Consider the following 26540-nt stretch of genomic DNA (forward strand, 5'->3'; position numbering starts at 1 on the left):
GCGGCTACTGCAAGTCTTCTGTTCAGGTTTAGTGGGTCACATTTCAAAAGAGATTTCAGCATGCAAAGGCTGGCTCTGAAGAAGAAGAAGAAGAAAAAGAGCTTAGATTGATATCCCACCTTTCTCTCCTGTAAGGAGACTCAAGGTGGCCTACAAGCTCCTTTCCCTTCCTCTCCCCACAACAGACACCTTGGGAGGTAGGTGGGGCTGAGAGAGTTCTGAGAGAACTGTGACTGGCCCAAGGTCAACCAGCAGGAATGTAGGAGTGCGGGAACACATCTGGTTCACCAAATAAGCCTCTGCCACTCAGGTGGAGGAGTGGGGAATCAAACCCGGTTCTCCAGATTAGAATCCACCTGCTCTTAACCACTACGCCACGCTGGCTCCCAGCCATAATACTTTCACGTGCACCTGGAGAGGCAGCAAAGATTGTTTCAGAGGGTAGCCATGTTGGTCAGTGGTAGAAGAGGTGGATTCGATTCCAGAAGGGCCATAGAGAGATTCTCGGGTGCAAGTTTTTGTGAGTCAGAGCTCCCTTCGTCGGTTACCTTCATCAAATCAACGAGTGTTTCAGGGTGTACGTTTTTGATACCCCACAAAGGCAGCTTCGACTCTCAAAATCTTATGCCTCGAACATCTTCCTGATCTCTGAACTCGAATGTAGCAAAGCTTATCATTCTTCAGTGGTCAAAGAAATATTTCCGTATTGTCCATGCCAAAAATCAGTAGACGCATTTTGTATATATTTGTGTGTATCTCGCTTTTCTCCCCAGCTGGGACTCAAAGTGGCTTTTAGGACATAGTTCTCCCCTCCTGTGTTCTCTCACAACAACAGGCCTGTGAGGTGTGCCAGGCTGAGGGTTTGTGACAGACCCAAAGGCAGCCAACCAGCTTCCATGGTTGAGGATGGGGTTCAAACCTGAGTTGCCCAGGGGCAGTGGCGTAAATGCAATGGGACATTTAGGGACATTTGTCCCAGGTGTCACCATTTTCGGTCACGTGGAGGGGGGGTGCAAAATGCTCCCCCACATAACCACGTCCCCCCTGCCGGGCCGGGCACAAGTGCCTCAGAAGCCCAGACCACATACAGGCCCACTGGCTTTATACGTTAATAAAGGTTGTTTTTTAGCATTTGTGGGGGCACAGCCTCGCAGGGGCCCAGCAGACAGGCCTGGGAGCCATTTTGCCCTGAACTCTTGTTCCCCTCCCTACGCCTCTGCCCAGGGGCCTACGTTTGGCACTCTATTCATGACACCCCACTAGCTCTCAGACATACTTTGGGCAATGTCAGTCGCGGGCTTCTTTCAAGAAAGCGTGAAAGTCTGAATCTGACCAATTTTGGGGCACGGTCATCTCTGGGTGCTGGGCTTTTGTGCTCCGGAGAAGGAAGGGTGAAAGCGGGCACCGTTCACACAACCGAGCAGATCCGTTAAAGAGCCCTGATTGAGAGAAACATCTTTGTTCAGAGTTTCGCTTGTTGTGAAGAAAGTTTTCCAATGGATTTGCCCCCACTTCCCCGTGCGACAAGTTTATGACCCGAACATAAGAACATAAGAACATAAGAACTAGCCTGCTGGATCAGACCAGAGTCCATCTAGTCCAGCTCTCTGCTACTCGCAGTGGCCCACCAGGTGCCATTAGGAGCTCACGTGCAGGAGGTGAAAGCAAGGGCCTGAAAGGAAGAGACAGCATTGCTGAATGTAGCTTGCTAAGTCCAGATCTGAGCTTTTGGAATACGCTGCATGGATGCTTCGGATGTTCTTAATGTTCTGCCACATAAAAACTTACTGTAAATAATGAAAAGTACCTTTTGGGAACAGATTCTAGCCTGGCCACTCACATGCCGTGCTAGTTTTCCATTTTTAAAACATTGATGAAGGGGGGCCATTGAAAAATGCCGTTCCCCGTCTGGAGTCTGGAGTCCCGCAGTTGCGTTCTGCCTCGTGTGTAAACCAAAATCCTTTCTCCCGATCACTTGCGGGAAGGAGAAATCCCTTCTAGATGTCCAGGCAGGAAAATTGCACCCAAGTATTTCTAGGTTACAGATTACATTCCCTATCTTCCAGCAGGCAGGTTAGTAAAACGCATCTTGCGTAATTTGCAGACGCTGCCTTAGAAGTTTATGAGCGGAGAAGAGCTGCTCTCCTTGAAAAATGAGTCATCTCTGATTTAAAATCTGTTTGTGTTCTTTTTCTGTGCGTTCAGGTGAATATGTATGGCAGTGATGGCGAACCTATGGCACGGGTGCCAGAGGTGGCACTCGGAGCCTTCTCTGTGGGCACGCGCACACAGAGTTCGTCATGTGGGGGACGGAAAATCACACACACACACATCTAGGCTGGCCTGGGCCACTGAGCATGACGTGCACGCACCACGGTGAGCAGGGAGGACTCGGCTGGCAGGCCTGGTGCCTGTGCTCCGGGTGGCTGCTGCCTGAGGGGGGGGGCGCAGAGGCGGCAGAGATGCTAGAGAGGCACAGAGCAGTGCTCATGGGACTTACTGGAGGCTAGAGCAGGCTGCCCCTGCTTGAGCGTATGGGGCAGAGGAAGAGGGAGCCATCCGTTTTTTTCTGAACGAAAACCTCAGCATTCAGGTGAAATGGCCAGGTTGGCACTTTGAGATAAATAAGTGGGGTTTGGGTGGCAATTTGGGCACTCGGTCTCAAAAAGGTTCGCCATCACTGATGTATGGCTTGCTGTTCGGCGCTTTATCTTGGAAGTTGTTCGGCGCTTTATCGTGGAAGTTGTTCGGCGCTTTATCTTGGAAGCTGTTCATGTGAGAGGCTGTTTCTCTGTAACGTGTATCCTGCGTGCGCTGGAGTTTTAAATGTGCTACCGAGCCCCTGACCCTGCACGCATGCACAAAAACAGAAGTGCCTTTTGACAGCAGCTGTTCCTACTCAGCAGACTGGGGGTGGGGGGTGGGGGCGTGATCTCATTTGTTCCAAGGCTGCTGTGCAAGCACAACTCTTGGGAAACTGGATCACGTCGCCTCCAGGATCCCAAAGAAAGGGTCCTCTCGCAATCAGTGCAGGAAAAGCAGATACATCCTTTGCTGACTCCTCCTGGGTGGAATGCACAGAGCATTCTTGGCTTACGATTAAAAAAAACTGTTTGCAAGGGGTCTTCCGGTCTGGCGTCGCGTTTCCAGAAGCAGCTGGCAAGAGTTTTAGGAAAGGAGGTACTCAGCTTCTGTAGGTTGGGAATCCGGGCAATCGTGGCAAATTAATAGGAGCAGCAGTGGCGTAGGAGGTTAAGGGATCGTGTATCTAATCTGGAGGAACCGGGTTTGATTCCCCGCTCTGCTGCCTGAGCTGTGGAGGCTTATCTGGGGAATTCAGATTAGCCTGTGCACTCCCACACACGCCAGCTGGGTGACCTTGGGCAAGTCACAGCTTCTCGGAGCTCTCTCGGCCCCACCTACCTCACAGGGTGTTTGTTGTGAGGGGGGAAGGGCAAGGAGATTGTCAGCCCCTTTGAGTCTCCTGCAGGAGAGAAAGGGGGGATATAAATCCAAACTCTTCTTCTTCTTCTTCTAATGGAAAGGCTGGTAGATGGGTTGCCACCCTCCAGGGGAGGCCTGGAGCGCTCCCAGAATTCCAACTGATATCCAGGCAACACAGATTTGTTCCCCTGGAGCAGGAGTCTGCAACCTGTGGCTCTCCAGATGTTCATGGACTACAATTCTCTCAGCCCCACCTACCTCACAGGGTGTTTGTTGTGAGGGGGGAAGGGCAAGGAGATTGTAAGCCCCTTTGAGTCTCCTGCAGGAGAGAAAGGGGAGATATAAATCCAAACTCCTCCTCCTCCTCCTCCTCTTCTTCTCCTCCTCCTTCTTCTTCTTCTTCTTCTTCTTCTTCTTCTTCTTCTTCTTCTTCTTCTTCCTCCTCCTCCTCTTTGTGAGTGGGTTGAACCCCTTTAAAGAGTTATCCGAATTAGCAGCCGTCCCCTGCATCTTGTGGCAGTGAGTTCCACAGGCTAATTGCATTTCTGTGTGCAGCAACGCTTCCTTCGTATGCTTATTCTGAATGACTGCCAGTCGCTTTCACTGAGTGAGCCTTGAGTGCGAGCCGTAATGATATTCCTTATCCAGAAAGCCACACTCGGTCCCATTAATCTTGCTTGCGTGGTATTGATTTATTCGCAGCGGGGAAACTGGAGGAATGAACCGTTGGCCTGGAGGCTTGCGGTTTAATTGTGCAGAAGTAGTTTCGGGCCAGATTCCCTAAACAGCGCATGCTTGTCTCGGCAGAGTAATATGCCGTTTATAGAAAAGATGAAGTGCCTCTAGTGTTTAACTTTTCTCTGGGCATTTTATTGTGGGTGCCAGCGTGATTGGCAGTTGAGCCATTGCTTCTGATTCTAAGGCTTCCACCAGCAGACGCTACATTCATTGCCCATTTGCAAAAATCAGCTCAGATAGTCTAGCATAGGTGTCAAACTCGTGGTCCTCCAGATGTTATGGACTACAGTTCCCATCATCCCCTGCCAGCATCATGCTGGCAGGGGATGGTGGGAACTGTAGTCCATAACATCTGGAGGGCCGTGAGTTTGACACCTATAAGCTATGGAATATTTTTTGTGTTGGAGCTTGTTTGAGGTTGCCAATTGCCAGGTCAGGCCTGGAGATCTTCCAGCTGTCCGGGCCCTGCGGGACCTTGGGGATTTCCGCAGGGCCTGTAAGACTGAGTTGTTCCACCGGGCCTTTGGAGAGACCGGCCGCTGAGGGTGCCCCTGCCCCCTCCTCTTTACCCCCATGGGCCCTAATACCATCAGGACCCGTTATTTCACATTAGGAGGGTTTCGTAAGGGCGCGGGCGATGTTTTAAGATATGACTGTTGTTTTAATTATATGGATGTTTTATCTGTACACTGCCCCGAGCCCTTCGGGGATAGGGCGGTATATTAAATTAATTAATTAATTAATCAATCAATCAATCAATTAATTAAATAAAGACAGACAGACTGATTTCCAGTTCCCTGGGAGGAAATGGCTGTTTTGGATGGTGAAATGATTGCCGTTATACCTGTCTGAGGTCGCTTCCCTCTGCGAACTCCACCTTCCTCTGGCTCCACCCATAAATATCTCAGCATTTCCCACACTGAAGTCTCCCACACTTTGATAGACTAATAAAATTGCTCTACCTGAAAGCTACTGGGAAAAAAAATCACTCCAATAAGAATGTAAGAACAAGCCAGCTGGATCAGACCAGAGTCCATCTAGTCCAGCCCTCTGCTACTCGCAGTGGCCCACCGGGTGCCTTTGGGAGCTCACATGCAGGAGGTGAAAGCAATGGCCTTCTGCTGCTGCTGCTGCTCCCGATCACCTGGTCTGCTAAGGCATTTGCAATCTCAGATCAAGGAGGATCAAAATTGGTAGCCAGAGATCGACTTCTCCTCCATAAATCTATCCAAGCCCTTTTTAAAGCTGTCCAGGTTAGTGGCCATCACCACCTCCTGTGGCCACATATTCCAAACACCGATCACGCATTGCATGAAGAAACGCTTCCTTTTATTAGTCCTAATTCCAGCTTGGCTTCCACGGCTCTGTTGGATTGGTTTTTTTGTGTGCGTGCTGTTGTTTCTATAATGGCCAGATTCTGGGGAAGTATTTTGAAGCCCTTGGGTAAAGTATAGGAGAGGGCAGGGGGGATGGTTGGGGTTTGGAGTTCCTTGTATCAATTTCTCAATGGACGCAACGTTAACAACTCCACAGACAACAAACGCGCTGCATCAACCGCTATTTATCAATTGCGCTAAGCCCACATTTAAAGTGTAATACATGAAGTGCAACCAGTGAAAAGTGCAAAGACATCAGAGCCTAGACTCTTACAATACTAAACATATCACATCACCATACAACATAGTCAAGGTGACTAAACGATGTCGTTTTTACTCGGTCCGATATTTTCGTCCGTATTGGTACTTGGACAGGACCTCTTCTTTGAAGATGTCCCATTCCAAGTACCCACACGGACAAAAAAATATTGGACCGGTAGAACGGCTTTCACCGCTTAGTACTGTAAGAGTCTAGGTTCCTGATGTCTCTTTGTGACTCTTTCTAATTGGTTGCACTTATGTACTAAAACTTTTAAATGGGCTGCAGCTGGAATTGATAAATAGTGGTTGATGCAGCGCGTTTGTTGTCTGTGGGTTTGGAGTTCCTTCCCTAGGAGGAAAGGCTGAAAAGAGTGGGACTTCTTAGTTTAGAAAAGAGAATAAAGGGGAACACGATTGAGGTTCATAAAATTACGCACGGGGCGGAGAGAGTTGACAAAGAGAGCGTTTTCTTCCTCTCCCAAAGTACCACAACTCGAAGGCACCCAATGAAACTGAAGGGCACTCACAACAGGCACAAAAACCAAAAGGTACACTTCTTTAAACAGTTTGAGTGATTAAATTGTGGGAATCCCGGGAGCTTTAAAAAGGCACTACCCTGTTTCCCCGAATATAAGACATCCCCTGAAAATAGGACGTAGTAGAGGTTTTGCTGAAGTGCGAAATATAAGGCATCCCCCGAAAGTAAGACGTAGCAAAGTTTTTGTTTGGAAGCAGGCCCGACGAACAGAACACAGAAAAATAAGACATCCCCTGAATATAAGACATAGCGCATCTTTGGGAGCAAAAATTAATATAAGACACTGTCTTATTTTCGGGGAAACACGGTAGGTAGATTTATGGAGGACAGGTCTATCGGTGGTAACTAGCCGTGGTGACTAAAGAGAACCTCCATATTCAAAAGCAGTCAACCTCTGAATACCAGCGACAGGAGGCAATGTCAGGGGAAGGCGCGGGGCGGAGAGGGACCACATGGGGGACCCTATGTCTTGTTGTTGCCCCTGCAATGAACTGGTTGGCCACTGCGTGAGACAGATGTCATGACCAGAGCTCCCCACAGCCCTGGCCACAGTGTCTTCGGTGTCCCCTAGGGTCCCCTGAGAAGACCCCAGGCTTCCTCTCAGACCCTTTCATGCCCCCCCACCCCACCCGGGTCTTAGTTTCTAAAGTCAGGCATTGGGCTGCACAGTGGAAAAGTGCCTGCTACTGGTAAAAGTTCCCCTTCTTTGGCAACTTCATCTGGTCTCAGACAGGCTCCATCTGGGTAGTGCTCCAGTGAGCCTTCACTAGCGGTCGGCTGGCCTTTTAGCAGGCAGCCACTGACTAGCCTTTTCCTCCCTAGCCTCGGTCCCCGGACAACAGCGTGATGGACTATGTACCCCTGGTCCAGAGGCGGAGCAAGGGGAAACTGCGCCCGGGTGTGCGTGCGCCCTCCCCCAGAACGCCATGCCACGCCCCCTTGACAGCCCAGCCACGCCCCCGCTGCTGCACTCCGGGGTGCCGCCCCCTCTGTCCCGTGGGTGCTACGCCACTGCCCTGGTCTGATCCAGCAGGGCTCTCCTTATGCTCTTGTAAAGGTTCAGAAGTTTTTGGAGCGCTTCTAACACACTGCGAGAGTTGCAGTTGCAGGCTGTGTTGCGTTACTGCTGGAAGCGCACCCCATTGGGTGGCCCTGCGTTCCTTGTTCGCCGGGGCCTGCTTTTCTCTTTGCCGCGCGCCCAGCGAGGCCTTTTGTTTGTTGGGGCTGAGCCAGGAGTGGTGCAACATTTTGCAGTGACGTCACCCGGCTGTTTATAGAGAGGCCGTTGAGAAGAGCGGGGTGAACTCTTATCCGTCCGGTGATCGCGGAGACTCTTTAGCCAAGGCATGATGTATTCTTTAGGCACAAAAGCGCAACGGATAATGTGATGGAAACGCTGAAGTATGCGGTGGTTGTTGCTGCTAATGTGAACTTTGCCAGTTGGCAAAGAAGGGGAACTTTTACCAGTAGCAGGCACTTTTCCACTGTGCAGCCCAATGCCCGACTTTAGAAACTAAGACCCGGGTGGGGTGGGGGGCATGAAAGGGTCTGAGAGGAAGCCTGGGGTCTTCTCAGCCCCCCCCCCCCGTCTTCTAGTACAGGGGTCTGCAACCTGCGGCTCACCAGATGTTCATGGACTACAGATCCCATCAGCCACTGCCAGCATGGCCAATTGGCCATGGTGACAGGGGCTAATGGGAATTGTAGTCCATGAACATCTGGGGAGCCGCAGGTTGCAGACTCCTGTTCTAGCAGGTCTGCAGAGAGAAAGAACTATTTCTGTGCTCTACCTTTCCAGGTTTCTCATCTGCATTTTTAAAACTTTCTTGCTGCGCCCTCCCCCCCCAAATCTATAAACTGCTTTATAAAACTTTGTATGTTGACTTGGGGAGTGGTAGAAAGGTGGGATATCAGTGCTGTCAGTAACGGTTGAGAACAGTGACGCATGGATCTGCTGAGAGCCTTCCCCTTCATCTCTTTCCTTTTTATTTTATGGATAGTGACAATTTTCAATATATTTTGAGTTAAAGTAGACCATCCCGTCCACCTGGATTTTATTTCTTAAGGTGATGGAAGGAAATATGAGAATTTGTGTGACTATTTTAATAGGTAAACTATTTTAATCTGTTACAAACTGCTCTGAACCTGTGCAGTCGGGGTGATTGGGAAGAGGAGGAGGAGGAGGAGAAGGAGTAGTAGTTTGGATTTACATCACCCCTTTCTCTTCTGCAAGGAGACTCGAAGGGGCTGACAATCTTCTTTCCCTTCCCGCCCCCAACAAACACCCTGAGAGGTGGGTGGGACTGAGAGAACTCCGAAGGACAGTGACTAGCTCAAGGTCACCCAGCTGGCATGTGTTGGAGTGCGCAAGCTAATCTGGTTCCCCAGATAAGTCTCCACAGTTCCAGAGTGTGGAATCAAACCCGGTTCCTCCAGATTAGAGTGCACCTGCTCTTAATCACTACACCATGCTGGAGTGGTCTAAAAAGTGAATGAATGGCTCAGTAGCAGAGCCTCAAAGTGCCGCTGAGAGTCCCAGAGAGTCCCAGGGGCATCCCCTGCTAAAAGGGTGACCACTCCCCAGCTATTACCAGTCAAAGGAGACAAGACTGACCTGGCGGTGGGGCAATCTAACCGCTTCGATAGCTTTGCTTGTGGTCACGGACAAGAAAGGCCCTGCAGAGGGCTCAATGGCTGCTCACTTGGAGTGGTTTGTAACCCCAGTGTTTGGTGCTGGAGGAAGAGGAGACAGGCGCGCATCGCCATATGCTTGCAACAAAGCCGGGAACGCAACGATCTGCAGATCGCAGAAGTTTGGGGTGTTTGTGTCAAGAAAATCTCAGCACGAGGCTCGAAGTGCCTGTTTTTGGCTGTGCTTTTCTCCCCCACCCACACACACACACAATTTCTCCCCCCAAGTTGGATCCTTTTCTTCTTGTCTTGGTGGTGCAGACTCTTTGTAAACAGACGTGCCTCTGTGATGCGGAGGTGTATTTGGCTGCCCCATGTGTGCGCCCAGAGCAAGCTGGCGGGGCTTTGCATCGTAGGACTGAGTGGGTGTGAAAAAGACCTTCACGGGAAAAATGTGGGGCTTGGAAGAACATTTGTGTTCGCCTTCCCTCCGGCAAGGCCCCACAGCGTTTGTGGGTGTCACTCAAACGCCTCTGCGTACCGCGGGACAGCATCTGCTGCGGTCTGGCGAAGCAGCCGTTCCCCAAAGGCTGAGCTTTTGAGTTTTGGCTCTTCCGCAGCTGCGTCGTGCTGGATTTTTTGAACTGCTTCACACACACAGTGGTGTCCAGTGACAAAAACTACATGCGTGAATGTACCATCATGGCACTGCTGCGATTCTCCGTGGAGAACTTTCCTGTTGCCGGCATCTCCAGCTAAAACAGCGAGGGAACCAGGGGTGTGAAAGACCTTCATTTCATTTCACATTTAATTTATATCTTGCCCGTTATGTTCTTGCTCTCTGAATTCTGTAGAAACTATAGAGCAGTGATGGCGAACCTTTTCGAGACCGAGTGCCCAAACTGCAACCCAAAACCCACTTATTTATCGCAAAGTGCCAACACGGCAATTTAACCCGAATACTGAGGCTTCAGTTTAGGAAAAAACGGTTGGCTCCGAGGCATGTGTTACTCGGAAGTAAGCTTGGTGGCAGTCGGTGGCTTTGCTTTGAAGCAACCGTGCAACTCTTCCAACGGGTGAATCCCGACCCTAGGAGGGTTTACTCAGAAGCTAGCCCCATTGCCAGCAACCGAGCTTACTCCCAGGTAAAGGATTGCGCTTTAGTTCTTTGCATGAAAATCAGTGCGGTTTATCAGCGCTTAACAGGGTTACCTACACTGCTTCCCCAAAATTAGGTCTTAGGTTTAATGCTAATAATCGAGCCCAGCGGCCCAGGCCAGCCTAGATGTGTGTGTGTGGGGGGGGGCAATTTCCCCCCCACATGATGAACTCTGTTTGTGCGTGCCCACAGAGAGGGCTCTGAGTGCCACCTCTGGCACCCGTGCCATAGGTTCGCCATCACTGCTATAGAGCATATGTTATTAAAGTGTCCCCTTTATGAGGAGGCAAGGAAAAAATGCCTGTCACATCTACTACACAAAATGACATATTCTGATAAAGTTTGCTGTGAAAAACTATCACAAGATAAGAAGGAGAATATTACTAAACGGGTAGCAAAATTGTGTCTATTCATTATGAAAAAATAAAAAATGATCTGAATATGGTATCCCCCTTAGATATTTTTGTTTTGTTTAGTATTTTTATGCTGTTTGGTGTGTTTACAAAGTATAATGATATATAGATGGATAGTGCTGGAATACGGGAGAGAGATCTGCATTCTTGTTTTGTTGTAGATATTTTGGAGATTTGTAATATACCTGGTCATTGACTGTAAATAAAGTCTTCTTCTTCTATATCCCGCCCTCCCCCGAAGTGCTCAGGGCGGCAAACAACAGTAGTGAACAAACAATAAAGCATAGCATAAACAGCAACAACAATAAATCACAACACAACAATATCAACAGCATAATAATGGATCACAATAATATACTATAGGCCAGTGGTGGCAAACCTATGGCACGGGTGCCAGAGGTGGCACTCAGAGCCCTCTCTGTGGGCACGCACAAACAGATTGCCCCCCCGCCACACACACATCTGGACTGGCCTCGGCTGCTGGGCTCGATTATTAGCATTAAATCTAAGACCTAGTTTTGGGGAAGCAGTGTGGGTAACTCTGTTAAGTGCTGTTAAACCCCACTGACTTTCATGCAAAGAACTGAAATGCAATCCTTTACCTGGGACTAAGCTCGGTTGCTGGCAATGGGGCTTGCTTCTGAGTAAACCCTCCTAGGGTCATGATTCACCCGTTGGAAGAGTTGCACGGTTGCTTCAAAGCAAAGCCCCTGACTACCACCAAGCTTACTCCCGAGTAACGCACGCCTCGGAGCCAATAGTTTTTCCTAAACTAAAACCTCAGTATTCAGGTTAAATTGCCGTGTTGGCACTTTGCGATAAATAAGTGGGTTTTGGGTTGCCATTTGGGCACTCGGTCTCGAAAAAGTTCGCCATCACTGCTATAGGCAGTACCCAATTATATCAGCTAACCCCCAAATCACAGTTCCCACAACTACAAAAACTAAAATACAGTGAACTAGCATAGAGTCTGCTCCATCAACCCGCCCCAAACAGTCCCTGAACGGGTGGTGCCCTTCGGCCGCTGCCCAAGTCAGCCGCCTTGGGCTGCTGGTGGAACTCCTGTTGTAGCTGCCAGGCCCCACCCCCTGCAGGTGTTTCCAATGGGGTGGGTGGGGAAGGACTCTCACTCCTTCCCATGGGCAGCAGGCGGCAGCTCACCAGGTGGACCTGCTTGGCTGGCAGGCAGGCAAACCAACAGGGAGGATCTGTCCTCCGTCTGAGATGCTGCAGAAGGCCGCTTCACGGCCACAGACAGTTCACGCTCTCTGTAGCTTAGGGGTGGCCAACCTACGGCACTCCAGATGTTCATGGACTACAATCCCCATCAGCCCTTGCCAACATAGCCAAGTGGCTGTGCTGGCAGGGGCTGATGGGAATCGTAGTCCATGAACATCTGAAGCAGCGTGGGTTGGCCACCCCTGCCAGCGTAGCTAGTCCTCAAAACTCAGAGTTGTCGTGGGAGGAAAAATTCAGCAATGAAAAAGGTGTGGGGGGTTTGAAACATCTTCATCCCAGCCTTCCTTCGCGGAGCTCGCGGCAATGCGCTTGGTTTTGCGCCTCTTCCATTTTGTTCTCACAACGATCCTGTGAGGCGGCTTATGAGGGAATAACTTGGCCCAGGATCGCCCTGTGAGCTGCCAGGGAGGTTCTACGTATCCAGGGGGGAAAAAAATAAGGGGTACAATCTAGAGATGGTCTTCAGACTGGCGGAGGGACCATCTTTCAAAATATTCCTTTTTGCAGATAGAAACTCACCTGGGTACTGGCTTTTAACAAGAAGGGCCTGTGTTTACATAAGGCGGATGAAGACCAGCACTTCTTGGTCAGACTAGGTGCCTGAAAAACCCAAACAGGAGCAAAGGAGGGGGGGCTACTTGTGAGTAAGCTTGCTTTTATGTATTCACTTCATTGACATCCCACCTTGCCCCTTAGTGAGGTCCTAAAGCAGTGGTGGCGAACCTATGGCACGGGTGCCAGAGGTGGCACTCAGAGCCCTCTCTGTGGGCACGCGCACACAGAGTCGCCTCCCCCACACATCTAGGCTGGCCTGGGCCACTGGGCTCAATTATTAGCATTAAATCTAAGACCTAGATTTGGGGAAGCAGTGCCAACCGAGCAACCCTGTTAAAGCTAAGTATTAAAGCCCCACCCGATTTTTCATCACGCTAAGAACTAAAGCGCTTGATCCTTTACCAATTCGGGAGTAAAGCTCGAGTTGCCAAGGCTATAAATAAATGGGGCTTGATTCAGAGTAATTCAGAGTGATTCAGATTTTTTCTAAACTAAAACCTCAGTATTCAGGTCAAATTGCCGTGTTGGCACTTTGCGATAAATAAGTGGGTTTTGGGTTGCAATTTGGGCACTCGGTCTCGAAAAGGTTCGCTATCACTGTCCCAAAGTGACTGATATCATTCTCTGCTCCTCCATTTTATCCTCATAACAGCCCCGTGAGGTAAGCTGAGAGTATATGACTGGTCACTGAGTGAGATTCCTTGGCACAAGTGGGGATTCGAACTCAGATCTCCCAGATACTAGTTTGCAACTAGGTCATGCTGGCTCTCGCTGGCTTTCGCTTTCTTTCCCTTCCACCTCGCAGGATTTAGTCATTCGGGCTGCACCCCTCCGCTCTGTTCTTCAATGTGCGCAGCGGAAGAAGCACTTTAAAAAAAAGTTCTGTTTAAGGAATTAGACATCTGAAAAATGTCGCGGAGGTTTTAGTGCTGGGAGGAGTCGTAACATTTTCTTTTCAAATGGTGTTTGACCCCCTTGGTCCTGGTGCCGGCTGCTGTGGTCCGGGAGGCGTTCCGTTCATTTTTATTTTTATTCCCCCCCTTCCCAAGTTGTTATTCATAGCGGTGCTCACATGAAAGTTGGATCAGGTTGGTTCGGTCTTGGCTGCGTAGCTTTTCCATGCGTGTGAGAGGGAAATAGCATTTCCATGCAAGCGGGGCTGGTTGTGAAATCTTTCCTCTCAGATGCTTTAAGTTTGTTGATGAAATGTCCAGAGATCTGGTAAGCCTCGTGATGCCAAAGTCTCTCCAGCTGCAGTATCGGTGGTGGTGGTGGTAGTAGTAGTAGTAGTAGTAGTAGTAGTAGTAGTAGTAGTAGTAGTAGTAGTAGTAGTAGTAGTAGTAGTAGTATGTTGTTACCATCAATATTATCATCATCAAACATTTCTAGGAGCAGCAGTGGCATAGTGGTTAAGAGCAGGTGCATTCTAATCTGGAGGAATCGGGTTTGATTCCCACCTCTGCTGCTTGAGCTGTGGAGGCTTATCTGGGGAATTCAGGTTAGCCTGTGCACTCCAACACATGCCAGCTGGGTGACCTTGGGTTAGTCACAGTTCTTCGGAGCTCTCTCAACCCCACCTACCTCACAGGGTGTTTGTTGTGAGGGGGGAAGGGCAAGGAGATTGTAAGCCTCTTTGAGTCCCCTTACAGGAGAGAAAGGGGGGATATAAATCCAAACTCCTCCCCCTCCTCCTCCTCCTCCTCCTCCTCCTCCTCCTCCTCTTCTTCTTCATCTTCTTCTTCTTCTTCTCCTCCTCCTCCTCCTCCTCCTCCTCCTCCTCCTCCTCTGCCAGCACAAGATTTCGTGTCACCGCTTTCTGGGCACTATAATGTGGAGGGGGGGCGGGGGAAAGGCTAGGTGTTGCACAATATCCGGTGCAGCATCCCATCACTTGCTCGATGGTTTCCATTTTCGCATGATCGGGCATTTTGGATGCAGCCTTGGAGATGTCAAGTTTTTGTGTAAAGCTCCTGGCTTAAGCTCCAGAAGATGCTAGCTTACGTTTGTGGAAGGGAACGTAGTGGAAAATTCTTCTGCCAAACTCCACAACGCAGAAGGCCATTCCTCCCCAGATCCCAGTGAGGCTGGTGTAGGAGCGGATTAGCTCCCCTAGAATGGCGCCCATATTCATTACTGGGGTGGTGGCTGCGTCTTGTGGATTTCCCACCTCCAGTTGCCTTGGCTGGGGTACCACCAGCCACCTCCTGCCCTTGGTGGTCAGCCAATGTTTGGGCCAGAAATTGGCGAGGAGAGAGGTCATTTTTAAAATCTCCCCCCCCCCTTTCTGGAAAAGGGGGGTTCTTGATTGTATTACCTGTGCTGTACATAAGAACATAAGAACATAAGAACATAAGAACATAAGAACATAAGAACTAGCCTGCTGGATCAGACCAGAGTCCATCTAGTCCAGCTCTCTGCCACTCGCAGTGGCCCACCAGGTGCCTTTGGGAGCTCACATGCAGGATGTGAAAGCAATGGCCTTCTCGCAGAAGGCTGTTGCTCCCTGATCCAAGTGGTCTGTTAAGGGCATTTGCAAATCTCTAGATCAAAGAGAGGGGATCGAAGACTAGGTAGCCAGAGACTGGCCACTTCTCCTTCCATAAAATCTGCTCCAAGCCCCTTTTCCAAAGCTATCCAGGGTTAGTGGCCATCACCCCTCCTGTGGCAGCATTATTCCAAACACAACTAAATCACACGTTGCGTGAAGGAAGTGTTTCCTTTTATTAGTCCTAATTCTTCCCCCCAGCATTTTCAATGGATGCCCCCTGGTTCTAGTATTGTGAGAAAGAGAGAAAAATTTCTCTCTGTCAACATTTTCTACCCCGTGCATAATTTTATAGACTTCAATCATGTCCCCCCTCAGACGTCTCCTCTCCAAACTAAAGAGTCCCAAACGCTGCAGCCTCTCCTCATAAGGAAGGTGCTCCAGTCCCTCAATCCTCCTTTGCGCATTCCGTGTGTGTTTCCGTGTGCTTTTTCCTCTCTTGACTGTCTCTGAGCCACAAAGAAGGAAGCCTGCGCTATGAGACACACTCTCGGCTGTGGCTGTCCTTTTCACCCCTGGGGAGGCAAGGGAGAGTCCGGGGCCTGCCCGGAGGGTGGCTCGGAAAAGGGAAGCAGACGGAGTTCTTCTGCGGCCTAGCGCACGTGACCCCTGCGGGAAAGTCCACCCAGGCCTGCGCTGCTGTGGAGCGTGGGGTTGATGCACAGGAAATGAATCACCCCGGCGTGATAGAGGTCGGAGAAATTGGATGTGGGACAAACCCCAAAGGGGACCTGCCTGGAGCCACAAGAATCTCCAGTTTTGCTGAGGAGAGGGAAGTTTGTGCCTAAGAACATAAGAAAGAGCCTGCTGGATCAGACCAGAGTCCATCTAGTCCAGCTCTCTGCTACTCGCAGTGGCCCACCAGGTGCCTTTGGAAGCTCACCAGCAGGAGGTGAAAGCAATGGCCTTCTGCTGCTGCTGCTGCTCCCAAGCACCTGATCTGCTAATGCCTTTGCAACCTCATATCTGTTGTGTTGTGTTGGACTTTTGCTAATTGCTTCATAAGAACATTAAGAACATAAGAAAGAGCACACTGCTGGGATCAGACCAGAGTCCATCTAGTCTCAGGCTCTCGGGTTGGCTACCCAGTGGCCCCCCAGGTGCCTTTCTGGAAGCCTCACTCAGCAGGAGGTGGCTTTTACAATGGCCTTCTGTTGCTGCTGCTGCTGCTCCTGAGCACCCTGGTCTGCTAAGGCATTTGCAATCTGAGATCAAAGGAGGGATCCAGAAGATTGGGAGCCATACTTAGATCTGGGAAACTTCCTCCTCCTCCCATCAATCTGCTCCAGAAGCTCCTTTTTTTAAAGCTAACTCCAGGTTAGTGAAGCCTGCATCACCACCCTCCTGTGTGCAGCATATTCCAGAAACACCCAAATCTACACGTTGTGTGAAGAAGTGTTTCCATTGATTAGTCCTAATTCTTCCCCCCAGCATTTTCAATGGATGCCCCCTGGTTCTAGTATTGTGAGAAAGAGAGAAAAATGTCTCTCTGTCAACGTTGTCTACCCCGTGCATAATTTTATAGACTTCGATCATATCCCCTGTGGTAGAGACGCCTCCTCTCCGGCAAAACATAAAAGAGTCCCAAAGCAGCTTTTGCAGCTCTCCGGCCTGCTCTTTTCTTCTCTCTCTGTTTCATGTTCGTATCCAGACCCGGATACCCAAGATAGCGCTGGTCTTGTCAGAGAAACGAAGCAGGGTCAGTTTTGGGGTGGGAAGCCACCCAGGAGGTCCAGAGCTGCTAGGCAGAGGCAGGTCACGGCAAACCACCCCAAAAAGCCTCTTGCCTTGAAAAACCTTTGGGGTTGCAAGAAGTCGCCTGCTACCGGACGGCGCTTTCTACCACCAGCAGCCACACGAAACCAAGTTTGGAAGGAAGCTTGAAGCTGGATAACTCCGACACGTCGAAACTAAAAAACCCTCACTTGTTGCAGCTTGTCACGCTGGTTGGTGTCTGGGTTGGAGGTCCCATTGTGGGAAGAATGCCATCAGGGCAGGACCACTCAGCCGGCAACCATATAGACCAGTGGTGGCGAACCTTTGGCACTCCAGATGTTATGGACTACAATTCCCATCAGTCCCTGCCATCATGGCCAATTGGCCATGCTGTCAGGGGCTGATGGGAATTGTAGTCCATAACATCTGGAGTGCCAAAGGTCGACCACCACGGATATAGACAGAGCTGCGAGCTCCTGTGTAGTCAGGATACTTGTTAGCCAGTGGGCTTCGACTTCTAATATTTGATTTTAAGGTGCTCTTTTCTTAACCAGCCCCGTTTTCTATATTCCCACAGAGCAGGGGTCCCCCAAGGGGTGGTCATGGTGCCTGCCAACAAGTCAAGTCAAGAATATGCTGCCACAGGAGGTGGTGATGGGCACTAACCTGGATAGCTTTAAAAAGTGCTTGGACAGACTTATGGAGGAGAAGTCCATCTATGGCTACCAATCTTGATCCTCCTTGATCTGAGGTTGCAAATGCCTTAGCAGACCAGGTGCTCAGGAGCAGCAGCCACAAAAGGCCATTGCTTCCACATCCCGCATGTGAGCTCCCAAAGGCACCTGGTGGGCCACTGCGAGTGACAGAGTGCTGGACTAGATGGACTCTGGTCTGATCCAGCAGGCTAGTTCTTATGTTCTTATGTTCTTATTTATTGGGGTGCTGTGTGGTTTCCGGGCTGTCTGGCCATGTTCTAGCAGCATTCTCTCCTGGCCGTTTACCTGCAGATTCATGCCATGGCTGGCACCTTCTAGTGAGGATCTCAGGAAACGTGGGAGGAGAGAATGCCTGCTAAAAATCACATGCAGCCCGTGTGAAACCACATAGGCTACCCCATAGTGATTCCGACCATTGAGAAGCCTTACGACAAAATACAAAGTATTTATGGTTTTGAGCCATTTTAGCTCATAACACCAATACAGAGATACGTGCAGTTAAAAAATTAGAACCCTGCTATAGTGGAACAGCCTGCCAACAGCCCTCCTGGTATCCACCAAGTGTCTTTAGGACTTGGGTGGGGCTCCTACCTAGCAGGCCACTGAAGATCTATACTTGGCTATGCAGATTAAAACAATGTTTTGGTAGCGGCTGCTAAACCCGTGGGCAGCTGATATCTGAAGAAGTGAGCGGTGACTCACAAAAGCGCACAGCCTGCCAGGAATTTTGTTAGCCTTTAAGGCTCTACTGGACTCTTGCTCTTTTCTACCACTACCGGCAGCCCGACACAGTTGCCCGTCGGGAGCGATCTGCCTGCAGAGCGTTTGTTTTGTTCTCTCTTTCTCCCCGTTCCCGGTGTATTTTTTGAATTTTGAATTCCAGAACTTCTTCAGTAAGGATACAGAGCAGGGTTAGGCTGTTGTGTTCACTTAAAGCAGGGGTGTCCAACTCTGGTGCCCCAGATATTCATAGACTATGATTCCCATCAGCCCCTGCCAGCATGGCCAATTGGTTCAAAACCCTCTTGGGAACTGTGGCCGGGGGTGTGTGGAAAAGTTCTGCCCAGAGGCCGGTGTTCTTCCGTGCACGAACTTTCTGCCGTTGCCTTGCGACGAAACGTTTTCTGTGCCCTATTGCAGTACATTTGAATCCCCTTCGAGCAAGTGATTTCAACCACAGCAGGGTGCATTGAGTCGTTCTCAGTAGTTGCATTCCGACATTAATAAGTTTTTCCTTCCTGTCTGCGTTTCCTAAACTTGCGGCTTGGCTTTAAATTGAGAGACGCCGTTCTGGTTTTGTGTGTGTGTGTGTGTGTATCTTTTATTGTTGAACTGCTGTTGGAAAAAAGATGTGATGTATTCCCAGCATCCCGGTAATCGTGCAATTATTCATGCAACAGGCAAGCATCTCGAGAGCCAAAACGCACACCGTTGGCCGGACTTGCCATCCTGTTCCGTTAAGTTGAATCAAGAAGGCAGTGAAAGTTTTGGCCCAGATGAATCTCTGATGAAGGTTTTATTTTTACGCGTTTGTCTCCTGCCCTTTCCAGGCGTTCTAAATAGATGCAAACAGGAAAGGGTTTCTTCTACTTTTTGAAAATGCTGGTAGTTAATTTGTTCCACTGTCTAGAGAGCAATATTTGCACTTTTAAATGCAGGAAGTGAAATGAATGTGAAGTTAAGTTGGGAATAAAAATACTCTGCATTGTCGGAGGCTTTCACGGCCGGATTCAACTGGTTCTGGTGGGTTTTCCGGGCTGTGTGGCCGTGGTCTGGTGGATCTTGTTCCTAACGTTTCGCCTGCATCTGTGGCTGGCATCTTCAGAGGTGTATCACAGAGGGAAGTCTGTTACACACTGTGTCCAGAGAGACAGAAATATTTGGGGTATATAGTTTCCCTGTCCCGGGGTGGGGAACCAATCAGTAAGTGTTTGGGTGGAACTTGTTATGCAAAATGTGGTTGATAATATTGTATTGTGGGTGGGGTTCCACCCAAACACTTACTCGGTGAGAAAGGTGGTCTAGAGAAACGAACTAAAATACAAATAGTTTATAAAGCAGTTTTGACCAGGTGTTAAGGGGAACAAGCAGCAGGCTTTTGATGTTGGTACTAGTTACACTGAAATTGCTGACTTACAGTTCACAGATATTTGAATTTTAAAGTTAAAGTAAAGGTAAAGTTTCCCCTTAGTCGTGTCCGACCTTGGGGTACGACTGCAAGCAGTGATTTCATAGGCAATCCGTTTTTGTGGGGTAGTTTGCCATTGCTTTCCCCGGCTATTCTTTACCCCCTAGCTATGAGCTAGGTACTCATTTACCGACCAAGAAATGGATGGATGGCTGAGTTGACCGTGAGCCAGCTGCCAGGATATCTGACCCACAGGGGGCTCGAACTCCTGACCGTGTGAGTGGCAGTGCAAGCACTTAACCACCACGCCACGCAGCTCCTTATTTTAAAGTTATGGATATTTAAATAGTCAGCTGATGGTTGCCAAAGATCATTGTCTTTTAAATTATCATAAACCTCTTTTTGACAAGAGGGACTTAAGATCAGAGCCTTTCACCTTTACCTGTCTCCCTCTCTGTCCCCCCCCCCCAAATGCAGATCGCTGGACGGCAGACTGCAGGTCTCCCACCGGAAGGGGCTCCCGCACGTCATCTACTGCCGGCTGTGGCGATGGCCCGACCTTCATAGCCACCACGAGCTGCGCGCCATGGAGATCTGCGAATACGCCTTCAACATGAAGAAGGACGAGAGAGTTTGTAGCTGAATCCGTTACCACTCATCCATGGCCGAGTGGGAAGCGCCAGTGGTACGGCCTCGCCATACTCAGGAGATGCTCCTCCGGGTGGGGCCAGTGAGCCCCAGGTATCCGTGCTGGGGAATGAAGCAGCAGTGGCGTAGGAGGTTAAGAGCTCGTGTATCTAATCTGGAGGAACCGGGTTTGATTCCCAGCTCTGCCGCCCGAGCTGTGGAGGCTGATCTGGGGAATTCAGATTAGCCTGTACACTCCCACACACGCCAGTCACAGCTTCTCGGGCTAGTCACAGCTTCTCGGAGCTCTCTCAGCCCCACCCACCTCACAGGGTGTTTGTTGTGAGGGGGGAAGGGCAAGGAGATTGTAAGCCCCTTTGAGTCTCCTGCAGGAGAGAAAGGGGGGATATAAATCCAAACTCTTCTTCTTCTTCTTCAAATGGAAAGGCTGGTAGATGAGTTGCCACCCTCCAGGGGAGCCCTGGAGCGCTCCCAGAATTCCAACTGATATCCAGGCAACACAGATTAGTTCCCCTGGAGCAGGGGTCTGCAACCTGTGGCTCTCCAGATGTTCGTAGACTACAATTCCCATCAGCCCTTGCCAGCATGGCCAATTGGCCATGCTGGCAGGGACTGATGGGAATTGTAGTCCATGAACATCTGGAGAGCCACAGGTTGCAGACCCCCGCAGCCTGGAGAGAATGTATGTATTTATTTTATTTTACTTCTATGCCGCCCTTCCCCTCGTGGGTTCGGAGCAGCTTCCAACAGGTTTCAATACAATCTAAAATCAAGCTAAAAGCATAGTAAAATCAGACGGGATCTTGCCCTCCTTTTACTGCAAGATAAAACCAACAACAGGTGAAGAGATGCGGGAAGGTGAGGGAGGCCAGACTTAATGACGGTAGCCCACCGTTGCCTCGACTGTCCGCCTGGAAAGACAGCTCTGTCTTGCGGGCCCTGCTGAACCTCATCAGATCTCGCAGGGCCCAGGTCTCCTTGGAGAGAGCGTTCCACTTGGTTGGGGTCAGGGCAGAGAATGTGCTGACCCTGGTTGAGGCCAGGGATCCATATTGGCGGAAGCGAAAAAGACAAGGATGCAAGAACAGGAATGAACCAAAAACCGGGTTAGCCAACCCCCAGAATTCTTGCCACAACACAAGGAAGCGTAACAAATGAATGCACCGTATTAACTGTTATTCATGTACTAGTCAGCAATCAATGAACATAAATCATATCAAATGTCCAAAAATATTCCTAACACACAGTTCGTTTCTACTCCTTCATAGTCCATTGAAAGAAGAAGTCAAAAGCACGATGGGACCTTAGTCCACTCACCGCACTACCAAGGTGTGTGAGAAGCCGGGGCTATGAATGAGTAGAAATGGACTGTGTGTTAGAAATATTTTTGGACATTTGATATGATTTATGTTCATTGATTGCTGACTAGTACATGAATAACAGTCAAGAACATAAGAACATAAGATCAAGCCAGCTGGATCAGACCAGAGTCCATCTAGTCCAGCACTCTGCTACTCGCGGTGGCCCACCAGGTGCCTTTGGGAGCTCACATGCAGGATGTGAAAGCAAGGGCCTTCTGCTGCTGCTGCTCTTGAGCACCTGGTCTGCTAAGGCCTTTGCAATCTGAGATCAAGGCAGATCAAGACTGGTAGCCATAGATCGACTTCTCCTCCATAAATCTGTCCAAGCCCTTTTTAAATCCATCCAGGTTAGTGGCCATCACCACCTCCGGTGGCAGCATATTCCAAACACCAATCACACGTTGTGTGAAGAAGTGTTTCCTTTTATTAGTCCTAATTCTTCCCCCAGCATTTTCAATGAATGCCCCCTGGTTCTAGTATTGTGAGAAAATGTCAACATTTTCTACCCCATGCATAATTTTATAGACTTCAATCATATCCATAGTTAATACAGTACATTCATTTGTTACGCTTCCTTGTGTTGTGGCAAGAATTTTTGGGGTTGGCTAACCCGGTTTTTGGTTCATTCCTGAGGCCAGGGATCACAAGTGAGTTAAGAACATAAGAACATAAGAACAAGCCAGCTGGATCAGACCAAAGTCCATCTAGTCCAGCTCTCACCACTGCATTCTTGTGAAAGTGATGCCCATCACCAGGTGCCTTTGGAGACTCACATGCTAGCCAGGATAGCCAGTAAAACGCCATATTGTGGCCTTCCTTCTCTTGCGGCTGCAATTTGCTCCCGAAGCACACCTGGACTGTTAAGGCATTTGCAATCTCAGATCAAAGAGGATCAAGATTGGTAGCCATAAATCGACTTCTCCTCCATAAATCTGTCCAAGCCCCTTTTAAAGCTATCCAGGTTAGTGGCCATCACCACCTCCTGTGGCAATCAGACCAAAGTTGTTATCCATGGACTGGAGTGCTCTCCTGCTAATGTATCGGGAGGGTTCCTTTGGGGGGCATTATAACCCACCGGGGTCCCTCCCCAAACCCCCCCCCCCGGCTGCACCCCCAAATCCTCCAGGGATTCCTGAACCCAGAGTTGGCGGGCAGGGTTGATGCTGAGGCCGGTTGCTGACACTCTTGGCTCGGCCGTCTCTTCCTTTCTCTCTCTGTCTTCAGTTCTGCCTCCTGTGTTGGTACCGAGGCACACAGAAATTCCAGCCGAGTTCCCCCCGCTGGACGATTACAGCCATTCCATTCCAGAGAACACTAATTTCCCAGCCGGCATCGAACCCCAGAGCAACTACATTCCAGGTATCGTGAAAGTTTCCCCGGAGAGGAGCAGCGTGTGTGGGGTGGGAGTCTCAGAAGGCTCCGAACGGAACGGCTGTTTTTGCCTTGATCTGCCTTGACACGTGACAGTGACTCACACCTGTAGAACTAAAGAGCGAGTGTCGTGAATTGAGGTATCAGACTATGACAGGGGAGACCTGTATTCACATCCTCCCTTGAAAGACTCCAAAAGAGAGTGCACCTGCTCTTAACCACTATACCAGTGATGGCGAACCTATGGCACGGGTGCCAGAGGTGGCACTCAGAGCCCTCTCTGTGGGCATGTACAAACAGAGTTCATCATGTGGGGAGGAAATCGTTCCCCCCCCCCACACACACACACACCTAGGCTGGCCTGGGCCGTTGGGCTGGATTATTAGCATTAAACCGAAGACCTAGTTTTGGGGAAGCAGTGTCGATAACCCTGTAAAGTGCTGTTAAACCCCACTGATTTTCATGCAAAGAACTAAAGTGTGATCCTTTACCTGGGAGTAAGCTTGGTTGCTGGCAATGTGACTTGCTTCTGAGCAAACCCTCTCCTAGGGTCGTGATTCACCCGTTCGAAGAGTTGCATGGTTGCTTCAAAGCAAAGCCATCAACTACCACCAAGCTTACTCCCGAGTAATGCACGCCTTGGAGCCAACGGTTTTTTCTAAACTAAAACCTCAGAATTCAGGTTAAATTGCCGTGTTGGCACTTTGCGATAAATAAGTGGATTTTGGGTTGCAGTTTGGGCGCTCGGTCTCGAAAAGGCTCGCCATCACTGCACTATACCATGCTGGCGCTCTCTTAACCACTATACCAGGGGTCTGCGACCTGCGGCTCTCCAGATGTTCATGGACTACAGATCCCATCAGCCCCTGCCAGCATGGCCAATTGATGGGATTTGTAGTCCATGGACATCTGGAGAGCCGCAGGTTGCAGACCCCTGCACTATAACATGCTGGAGAGTTAGAAGTTTGGGACGGGGCTCAGTGGAAGAGTGTCTGCTTGGCCTGCAGAAAGTTCAGTCCCTGCTCTTTCCAGTTAAAAGGATCGGGCAGCAGGTGATGTACCTGAGAGAGTTGCTGCCAGTCAGAGTAGGCGATACTGACTTTGACTGAAGACGATCTGATTCAGAATAAGGCAGCTTCCTGTGTCCATGTGTCGGTTGTCTCTCAAGCCTCTCATTTCAGGCGGGCGTTGTGACACGGCTTGTCTTTTCCTTATGCTTGCAGAGACCCCCCCACCTGGCTACCTGAGCGAAGATGGTGAAACCAGCGACCATCAAATGAACCACAGCATGGATGCAGGTAGACGGGGCAGCTTCGTGGCTTTGATGTTATCCTGTTGGTTGCTCTTCTTGTAGATGGTCTACCTCCTCAGAGAGAGGGACCGCATTATCATCATCATCATCATCATCATCATCATCATCATCATTATTAATATTATTAATATTAATATTAATATTAATATTAGCATCATTATTATTAATATTAACAATAACAATAATGATGATATTATTAATATTAATATTATTGATATTGTTATTAATATTTAATATTTAATATTTAATATAATATAATATAAATATATTATATTATATTATATATTAATATAATATAATATTAATATTTAATATAATATAATATAATATACTGCCCCATCCCCAAAGGGCTCTGGGCGGTGTACAACATAAAATAATATATATAAAATCAGCATGAATATAATTCCAAAAATACACTTAAAACAGTAATTGTTCCCAGAAAAAGGCGTCTCACGAAACCTTACTTATACTAAAACTTAAGCTGAACCCTCCTAGAAAGAAGGAGGGGTGGGGAGACAATGGGTCCTGATGACATTGAAGACCCAGAAAGTAATGGAGGGGGCACACTCAGCGGCTGGTCTCTCCAAAGGCCCGGTGGAACAATTCAGTCTTACAGGCCCTGTGGAAATCACCAAGGTCCAGCAGGGCCCGGACAGCTGGAGGGAGAGTGTTCCACCAGGCAGGGGCCAGAGCCGTGAAGGCCCTGGCCCGGGTGGAGGCCAACCGCATCATTGAGGGGCCAGGGATCTCCAGTAAGTTGGCCTCTGCTGAACGGAGAGGACGAACTAGGACATAAGGGGTAATGCAGTCCCGAAGGTACGAGCGTCCCAGGCCGCATAAGGCCTTAAAGGTCAAAACCCACACCTTGAAGATGATTCGGAATTCAACGGGGAGCCAATGCATGGAATCATAGAGCTGGGAGAGACCCCCAGAGCCATCCAGTCCAACCCCCTGCCAGGCAGGAAGACACAATCAAAGCAGTCCTGACAGATGGCCATCCAGCCTCTGTTGAAAAACCTCCAAAGAAGGAGGCTCCACCCCCTTCTGAGGCAGCACGTTCCACCGTCAAACATTCTGGCTCTAGTGGCCACTACTTCGCTAGCTCAGGTCCTCCCTTTCCATTTGTTTGTCCCGATGTTCCATTGCAGCTAAACAATGGCGTATCGTCTGAAAATGGAGGCAGGGCAAGAACTGAGTTTTACGGCCCTCTTCCCCCCCCCCCCCCCCATGGGCCAATTGCACAGCCCTGGCTGGAAATATATTTTTGGCATGTGCAGTTATTGGTCATGTGGTCAGCGTTTGGGGATATAATTTACTGGACTTGGCATTGGCTTGGGATGTAAATCCTCAACACCCAATCGATGCATAAAGTTGCATCAATTCTCCCTCCATTTTCTTTAACTCTAAACCTTCTCAAGCTTTTTAAAAACAAAAACGCTTGTAAGATTTTTTCAAAATGATGCAAGTTCTCTAATGATCCATTCGGTGTGTGGTTGATTCCCAACTGGTACCATTTTTAACCCTTTTTAAACAAGAAACGTTCTAAATGCACAGATATGGTTTAACGAACTGTATTAAGAACATAAGAACATAAGAACTGGCCTGCTGGATCAGACCAGAGTCCATCTAGTCCAGCACTCTGCTACTCGCAGTGGCCCACCAGGTGCCTTTGGGAGCTCACATGCAGGAGGTGAAAGCAATGGCCTTCTGCTACTGCTGCTCCTGAGCACCTGGTCTGCTAAGGCATTTGCAATCTGAGATCAAGGCAGATCAAGACTGGTAGCCATAGATCGACTTCTCCTCCATAAATCTATCCAAGCCCTTTTTAAAGCCATCCAGGTTAGTGGCCATCACTACCTCCTGTGGCAGCATATTCTGACAGAGCAGGCGGTTTATCAGCGGATAGGTGTGTTACTCGAGAAAGATAAGTGCAGTTGAAGACGGCTTGGCACAGCAGACAAATAACTCCACCCACACAGTGAAAGCTTCCACTTCAAAGAAAGGAATTTTGCACTTTCAGGTGCAAGCTATATACAGTAGTGAATATCAAAGGGGAACAAACTGGCAGCATGCTTCGCAGTAAACAAAGAATCCCCTAACAGATGGTATGTGCACTGATAGTGCTCCCACTAATCTCACTAAAACACTGCCCATGAGAATCGCACTGGGAGAGGGTCCGCAGCACTATGGATCAGACTGGTTTGGTTCAGTTGCATCAGGCTTTTGCCAACTGACCCTGGATGACAGGTGCTGTCATTTAGATCTCCATGATCTGTGCACAAGATGCACACCTCTTTATTTTGATTCCCTGACATATTCCAAACACCAATCACACGTTGAGTGAAGAAGTGTTTCCTTTTATTAGTCCTAATTCTTCCCCCCAGCATTT

General features: G+C 49.3%; 1 protein-coding gene across 1 annotated transcript in view; it reads left to right on the plus strand.

Moving 5' to 3' along the window:
• LOC125424670 (mothers against decapentaplegic homolog 3-like) overlaps positions 1 to 26540 on the plus strand; it is a 93960-nt gene that overhangs the window by 43301 nt on the left and 24119 nt on the right. Inside the window, 4 exon segments of the mRNA XM_048482085.1 lie at positions 19937 to 20128; positions 22422 to 22429; positions 22693 to 22827; positions 24063 to 24137. Of these exon segments, the coding sequence (XP_048338042.1) occupies positions 19937 to 20128; positions 22422 to 22429; positions 22693 to 22827; positions 24063 to 24137 (410 nt within the window).

This window comes from Sphaerodactylus townsendi, linkage group LG17 (assembly GCF_021028975.2).
Source record: "Sphaerodactylus townsendi isolate TG3544 linkage group LG17, MPM_Stown_v2.3, whole genome shotgun sequence".
In the NCBI taxonomy this organism is placed as follows: Eukaryota; Metazoa; Chordata; class Lepidosauria; order Squamata; family Sphaerodactylidae; genus Sphaerodactylus; species Sphaerodactylus townsendi.